Source organism: Sinocyclocheilus grahami, unplaced genomic scaffold, assembly GCF_001515645.1.
Source record: "Sinocyclocheilus grahami isolate Dianchi unplaced genomic scaffold, SAMN03320097.WGS_v1.1 scaffold9306.1, whole genome shotgun sequence".
NCBI classification, from domain to species: domain Eukaryota; kingdom Metazoa; phylum Chordata; class Actinopteri; order Cypriniformes; family Cyprinidae; genus Sinocyclocheilus; species Sinocyclocheilus grahami.
The window spans coordinates 1-8,620 of record NW_015512530.1 but is presented as its reverse complement, the minus strand read 5'-3'; the positions used below and the strand labels follow the sequence as shown (position 1 = coordinate 8,620).

Below are 8,620 nucleotides of genomic sequence, written 5' to 3'. Positions count from 1 at the left end.
AAAAACACTCCAATCAGTGAGGTCGAAACAGGCTTGTAAATCCTGAACGAGAATATCCTGCCGTCAGTTTGTGACCTCAAGCTCAAGCGCACTTGGGTTATGCATCAGGACAATGATCCCAAACACACCAGCAAGTCCACCTCTGAATGGCTCAAGAAAAACAAAATTAAGGTTTTGGAGTGGTCAAGTCAAAGTCTGCACTTAAATCCGATTGAGAAGCTGTGGCATGACCTTAAACAGTCCATTCATGCTTGAAAACCCTCCAATGTGGCTGAATTAAAACAATTCTGCAAAGAAGAGTGGGTCAAAATTCCTCCACAGCGATGTGAAAGACTCATTTCCAGTTATCACAAATGCTTGATTGCAGTTGTTGCTGCAAAGGGTGGCACAACCAGTTATTAGATTTAGGGGGCACATAGTGCCTGGCAGGTTTGGACAGCTTTTTTCCCTTAATAAATGAAAACATTATTTCAAAACTGCATTTTGTATTTACTCGATTTTATCTTTGTTTACTATTAAAATTTGTTTGATGATCTGAATCTTTTAAGTGTGAAAAATATAATAATAAAAAAAAAACCTTTGCACGGCACTGTAGACACACACTTCATTTGAATTTTAAATGAGGCTATGAGAGAATAGAAGTCTGCCGCGTAAGACTTCTCTAGTTGAATGTTGCTGAAGGCTTCAAGTGTTCTGCCATCATCGGGGAATGAAGACAGCAGCCCATCCAGCTCCTCTATGAAGGTGCCCAATTGACCTGGGGGTGGGGATAAATTACTACAATGTGGAGTTTTACAGGAGTTGTTACAGTATCAGCATTGCATTCCAAAGAACTATTACTGCATAAGAGTAAGTTGAATATTCCCTGTTATTAGAAATGAAAAGACCAGTACCCCCACCGCTCCCAACCTAATGGGGGGTGTGAGAGAAGGAGAAGTTATTAGAGAGAGCAACAGTGGTTGCTGTGTCCAATTGACAAATCCAGGACTCAGTCAAGCCCAAGATACTAAGAGCTGACTTAAGCCTGGCTCACACTACAGGATTTTTAGCCCGATTTAGCCCCGATTTCCCCCTCCCGAGAATCGGAGCAAAAATCTTGTTGAGCCCCTCGATCGGTCCCGATGTTCGGCGCGGATTATCTGGTAATGTGAGGTGTTCACAGATCGAATCTTGCACCTCCCGATCTGCTCGCACACAAATCGGGGCCAATATCAGGTAATCGGGTTTGATATTTAGGATTGAAGTCGGGATGATGACGGCTATATGATTACGTCAGTACTTTCACAATAGACAATGTGCGACCGCAAAAAAGCTGCTGTACGGCTCCATTGGGTAGTGGAGACGGAGGAAACTGCTTCTTGATGTTTTGTAGTAACACGACTGTCTGTATAATTTGTGGAAAACGTATTACAACCGTAAGGAGAAAGAGAAGCGTTGGAGTGAAATCCCTCAATTTTGACCGTGTATGGGGGTGGCAGGGGGAGTCACGAGCAGGGCGTCTGGGGGCTTTACTCAAGTTAAAACACTTTCATCATCCTCATGAATGTATGCTGGTTTACCTAATGGCTGCGACACACACCAGTTTTTGTTCTGTGCTGATCACAATCGAATCCTTTCATTATAACATACAGAGTGTATACACGATGATGTTAATAATATATTAATTGCACAGTGTGAGATTCATTGGTAATAACAGAACTTTGTGAGATTACAATGAACAAAAAAAGCTCTTCTGGTGTTCAGTGATGCGAGGACAACGTTTGAGCATGTACACGCAATAGGCTATCTGAGCGAGAGCAGAGCCAATTCATGAAATAAAAAAACATAGTTTTATAGTTAAAAGCACACGTCCAGTTTTGTATGAGTGAAGGAAACCACGTGCGGATTCTTGCGGTGAGATTCTTGCTCACGCATTACATGGATCGCGTAACATGCGCTCTCGACATTTGTCATTAAGATCACGCTATAGAAACCACTTAAAATTAAGTATAAAGAAGAGAAGAAAGCGGCCCTAGGCAGCTGCCTACACAGGGCCTAGCGGGGGATAGCGGGGGGGGGGGGGGGGCACCTGGAGGGGCCAGCCAGATTTCAGGGGGGGGCCGGTGCCACCCCTGGCCACCACGTAGACACGCCCCTGGTCACGAGGCGATCACGTGAGGCGCTCCCTCTGGCATGATAATCTTAATAATATCTTGTAGTGTGTGATGCGCCATGATGTTCAAATCTTGTAATGTGTGCATGTTTAAGATTTGGGAGAAGATAATCTGCAAAGATTCTCCTTATGTGTGTGCTGCAACCAGATTTCATAATCGGTTAGGATTTTAAAACTCCTGTAGTGTGAGCCCGGCTTTAGCAGCAAAGGCCAGAATGAAATCAGCACAGAGGTGCAGATAAGGACGCAGGTTTGCAGGTTTGCAGGTTTGCAGGTTTGGATTGCCTTCTGCATGTGATGTTAGAGCGTTGTTGAGAGACAACAATAATGTACTTGAAGCACTTGTTAAATGTGGGAAAAGTGAGGGTGGAAAGAAAGTGGACTGAAATCGAAACTCATGCAGGACAGTTCGCCATTTAAATGCAGTAACGAACAATACAAATAACAAGTAACTTATTTTTAGCCAACGGCTATTATTCTAATTACAAATAATTGCAGCCAAAATACAAATTATAATGAGAGTACAAAATAGAAATAAGCAGTAAATGAATTAACCCTTCCTAGCAACAAATATTCTAAACAACCTTAAAAAAGAAACGAGCTATTAAGCAAACACGTTTGCGCTCTCCAGCACGTATGCTGTCTCCACTGATTGATCACTTCTCCTTTTTCTTGCTTTGTAGGATCTTGAGAGCAAAATAATCCAATTTCTGAAAGATGAGCTGGAGAAGTTTAAGAAAATATTACAAAAAGAGAATATGCAATACTTTGTGGAGGACTTTAATGAGAATAGATGCAGTATCAAGGAAATAGCTCTCGATCTCACACTCTACTTCTTAAGAAATATGAAGCAAGATGAAGCTGCTGATACTCTAGAAGGTAAGAGACTCATGAACATCTGTCATATTGCCTCTTATAAACGTAGGAGAGAAAATTCTGATACAAATGTCTGTATTTTTCTTCTGGTGTTTAGATGAGCTGCTCTTCATTCATCAACTAAAATGTAACCTAAAGAAGAAGTATCAATGTGTGTTTGAAGGAATTACAAAGCAAGGTGACTCCACACTTCTGAATAACATCTACACAGATCTCTATATCACTCAGGGTGGTAGTGAACACGTTAATATTGAACATGAGGTAAGACAGATTGAAGTTACTTCCAGGCATCAAGAATCACAAGAGATACAGGTTGAATGCACAAAGATGTTTAAAGCATCTGAACAAGACAAGCAGATCAGAACTGTACTAACAAAAGGAGTTGCTGGCATCGGAAAATCAGTCTCTGTGCAAAAGTTTGTTCTGGATTGGACTGAAGGAAAAGAAAATCAAGATATCAGCTTCATATTTCCTCTTCCATTTAGAGAGTTGAACTTAAAGGAGAAAGGAACACAAAGCTTGACAAGTATTATAAGTCAGTTTTTCCCAGAAACAAAAACACTGAATCTTAAAAGAAGGAATCAATTCAAAGTCCTGTTCATTCTTGATGGATTGGATGAATGTCGTCTTCCTCTGAACTTTGATGGTAATGAAACATGGTCTGATGTATCATCACCAGCCTCTCTGGATGTTCTCCTAACTAACCTCATCAAGGGAAATCTGCTTCCTTCTGCTCTCATCTGGATCACCACCAGACCAGCAGCTGCCAGTAAGATTCCTCCTGACTGTATAGACCGGGTAACAGAGGTCAGAGGGTTCAATGATGCACAAAAGGAGGAGTACTTCAAAAAAAGATTCACTGATCAGAATCTGGCCAGTGAAATCATTGATCACGTAAAAAAATCAAAGAGTCTGCTTATCATGTGCCACATCCCAGTCTTCTGCTGGATTTCAGCCACTGTTCTCCAGAATATTTTGGAGGAGAAAATAAATAATGATCTGAAAAACAATCAGGCTGATGACGCCTCCAAAATACTGCAGATATCAAATACTGAAGACATTCCTAAGACTCTGACACAAATGTACACACACTTTCTTCGCTTTCAGATCCAGCAGAGCAGACGAAAGTATGATGGAGAATACACACCAGATGTTTCCTGGGATAAAGATGCCATCCTTTCACTAGGGAAACTGGCATTTCATCAGCTGGAAATAAATAACTTGATCTTCTATGACACAGATCTGGAAGCCTGTGGTATTGACGTCTATAAGGCATCAGTGTATTCAGGCATGTGTACCCAGATCTTTAAGGAGGAAACGGGGATTATTCTTGGTACCATGTACTGCTTTGTTCACTTGAGCATTCAAGAGTATATTGCAGCCCTTTATGCACATCTGTTTCTAGACATCAACAAGAAAAGTGTGTTTTTTCAAGACTCTACAGTACAGGAAAACAAAAATGAAGCCATGATTGATTTGCTCAAGACTGCAGTGGACAAGGCACTTGAGAGTGACAATGGACACCTGGATCTTTTTCTTCGTTTCCTTCTTGGTCTGTCACTCCAATCCAATCGGCTACTCTTACGAGGTCTGTTGACACAGCAAGATGACATTGACCAAAGCAAGAAGGAAGTAGTTCAGTACATCAAGCAGAAATTAGAGGATAATTTGTCTCCAGAGAGATCCATCAATCTGTTCTACTGTCTGAATGAACTGAACGACCAAACTCTGGTGAAAGACATTCAGACCCACCTTAGCAAAGGAAGCCTCTCATCTGCTGATCTTTCTCCTGCCCAGTGGTCTGCTTTGGTCTTTGTGTTGTTGACATCAGAGGAAGAACTGGAGGAGTTTGAGCTTCAGAAATTTCAGAAATCAGACAAGTGTCTCATTAGATTATCGGCAGTCATCAAAACTACCAAAAGAGCTTTGTAAGTCATTTATTTACATTTTGTCATGTTTTGTTCTCATTTAAAAATGCATTTTTCAACATTGATCTATAGCAGGTTTGGACACCCCGATCTACACTGATTCTTAACCATATACCATGTATAAATGAATGATACTTTTATGGGTGAATTATATATTTTTTAATCCCAAAATTAATGTAATCCTCAAATTTATTTTGACACTTATTAAGATAATAGAGCTAGCACTTTAAATGTATGATTGATTATTATTAAAGCTATAAACCTTAAATGTTATCTTTTTAATCAAGAATGCTATTATTTATTAAATGTATCACTATATCAATGAAATTCTAATATACCAAAAGTACTAGTTTTTTGAAGAGTAATGTCATTGTAGCTCACATTACTCACAGAATATTTACTGTTCATATAAAAATAATTGGTATAAATGTAATGTTTGTATTTAACAAATATATTACATGTATCTAATTCTGAGGTGTACTTTATTTCTCTTGTAGGCTAAATGATTGTAACCTAACAGACAAAAGCTGTCCAGCTCTGGCTACAGTTCTTGGATCAGATACCAGTCTGAAAGAGCTGAACATGAACAATAATAATCTGCAGGATTCAGGAGTAAAGTATCTCTGCACTGGACTGAAGAGTGTAAATTGCAAATTAGAGATACTGAGGTAAGTTTTGTGACAATCTCGTGTTGAGTCCGAATTCAGATCCATCTGTTAACTTGGAGCTGGTTAGTCTGCCACAGAAAGGAGGGCAGAACTGCTTTAGCTCAGTGGAATTTGTATACTTTCCAACATGAACTGTATATTCCAGGTCCTACCACAGCATTTCGATGGGGTTTAAGTGTGGACCTTTATTAGGTCATTTCAAAACCATTTTGTGGTCACTTGTATGTTTTGGATCATTCAGGTGAAAGAATTTCACCCATGTAGAGTTTTAGATAAATGAACCCTTGTAAATGACTGTAAACTGGATGTTTACAGTCCAGATATTACCGATTCTCATGTGTGTTGATGTTTAAAAGATTAAAGATCCTTTTGTATTCAGTTGTCAGTTTGCTTTGCAAATTACTGTACAAGGAACAAAATATAATTCACTTTATGCTCAAATAATGTAGAGGTAATTTCTAGAATAATCAGACTGTTTCATTCCTGTTCTAGACTTTCAGGCTGCAGTATCACTGAAGAAGGTTATAAAGCTCTGGCTTCAGCTCTGAGATCAAACCCTTCACACCTGATAGAGCTGGATCTCACAGGAAATGATCCTGGACAATCAGGAGTGAAGCAGCTCGATGATTTACTACAGGATCCAAACTATTCACTGAAGACACTGAGGTAAGACAATTCAAAATAAGTTATATGCAGTTGAATTTTTTATGGAAATATTATTTCACTGTTGCATTAAAGTAAATTCAAGAAAAATCCTTTAACATAGTTTGAGAATCACCAAGTTTGGTTAAGAACTATATTGAATCTCACTTGATCTATATTGAATCCCACTTGATCTGCCCTTCTGCAGGTTTTTGGGTCCTGCTGCAGGTGAAGCCTGTCAGTATGTGACTGGAATTGTGGGTAAAAACCCATTATTCCTGAGAGAGCTGAATCTGAGTGGGCGTGAACTAGGAGACTTGAAACAGCTTGTTCCACTACTGCAGGATAAACATTGTACACTTAACACACTGATGTGAGTATTTGACTGCAGTGGTACTAAGATTGAGTGTGAATAAACTAGGAAACTCATAAATATAGGGAAGGTATAGGAATTGTAGATAGGACAGGACAGGAATAGAGAAGATCTGTTTTCTGTTGGAAAATTCACAATGCAGAGTGGAAAAAAGTGTAGAAATGTAGATAACTGAAAATACACATGCAAATATTTATTTGTAAAGGTACATTTTAAGTAATGACAAAAGTTATTGAGCAAGTATGTAAATATGTTAGCAAGTACATTAACTGCTTGTCTTACATTGATCCACAACAGTAGTCTTCTAATAATGATTTATAAATTGAGCTGTCAGGTTGAATTTCACAGTAAATGCCAATTTGGCATCATTTGTCTTTGCATGGTTACATCACTGAATGTATATATCTTGTTTGCATACTGAGTTTGCTGCAGTGGCTGCTTCTAGTTTTTACAATAGTTGCCTAGAATTTTAACTAGTCATCTACCTGGCTGCTTGACATAAAAAAACACTGGAAACCACAGAGATTCCAAACAATGCGATTCATCTGAGAATTTTTTTTTTTTGTATTTGTAGTATAACTAGTCTTATAAGCAAGAATAACATTTTTTTTTTTAGACTTTCAGGCTGCAGTATCACTGAAGAAGGTTATAAAGCTCTGGCTTCAGCTCTGAGATCAAACCCTTCACACCTGATAGAGCTGGATCTCACAGGAAATGATCCTGGACAATCAGGAGTGAAGGAGCTCAATGATTTACTACTGGATGATTCCTGTAAATTAAAGGCCATCAGGTAATAAACCTTGAAATATTTAAAACTGAACCACAGATGTGAAATCAGCTGTAAATCAACAGATAGAGCAGACAAATGGACCAGTGTGGAATAGGAATGACGTGAATTGAATTAAATTGCAATTTCTAAGAAATTCAACAGTCAACATTTTATGGCAAAAATAATGCAAAAACCATAAATGATCTAAAATTCTCATCTACTTCCTGTAGGTTTCTGAAAAGTCCTGCTGCACAGGAAGCATGTGATTATCTCACTGAAGTTCTAGGTACAAGTCCATTAGTACTGAAAGAACTGGATCTGAGTGAAGTTAAATTAGGAGACCTGGATGGGGAGAAACTCTCTGCTCTTTTTATGGACTCTCATAGCAAACTGGAGAAAATTAAGTGAGTGATGTTATACATTTAAAACTCTTGTTTATCATTATAAAAGACTGTCAGTCACATGTGTGATCAGATATAAAGAGCTGTTGATCTGATGTGTGTTAAATATATGCTGAATAATAACTAATGCTGTTTTATTCTGTTCAGGTTGAATAATTGTAGGCTGACAGAGGAAAGCTGTTCAGTTCTAGCTACTGTTCTTTCCTCCAAAACCATCCTGAAAGAGATGAACCTGAACAACAGCCGTCTGCTGGACTCAGGAGTCAAAGAGATCTGTGAGGGACTGAAGAATCCTGTGTGTGAGCTGAAGATACTCAAGTAAGTACATTTCACCAACAGCTACATCAAATGGCACAGCAATTAGATTAATGTTGCACATTGGCTGATTATGGGAATATTATAGATTTTTTTAATCTCCTCCAGACGTTGGAGGAATGTGAGATTACCAGTTTTGTAACTAAAAATAAAATGAAAGAAGAGCATTTGTTAACTGCACTAAAGTAAAAGTAAACACAACTGAAAAAATTTAACTTAACTCAAATAACTAGTATGAAAGTGAAATATATAGATCACTTAAAAGCTTAATTTGTTTTTGTTAAGCAGTATATTATAAAATTTGACATATTCACATCTTGCTTCCATAAAACATGAAAACATAAGTGTGAAAACATATACAAAAGTGTGTTTACTGTGGTACAATTATAAAGATATAGAAGTATGTTATATACAACCCATAGTAATCACTTGTTTTCTTCATATTCCTTTCATCACCTAACCCTTTCCCTGCCACTAACCTATTTTGTGAAACAAA

At 38.3% G+C, this 8,620-nt stretch overlaps 1 protein-coding gene across 1 annotated transcript; it reads left to right on the top strand.

Moving 5' to 3' along the window:
* Positions 1–2,839: 2,839 nt before the first annotated feature.
* Positions 2,840–8,127, top strand: LOC107578212 (protein NLRC3-like; the record flags this gene model as incomplete). Its single annotated transcript, XM_016264191.1, has 8 exons — positions 2,840–3,031; positions 3,126–4,956; positions 5,454–5,624; positions 6,117–6,290; positions 6,475–6,639; positions 7,256–7,429; positions 7,639–7,812; positions 7,957–8,127. Coding segments are annotated over exons 1-8 (2,981 nt in total), but the record flags the coding sequence as incomplete, so codon positions are not given.
* Positions 8,128–8,620: the final 493 nt, after the last annotated feature.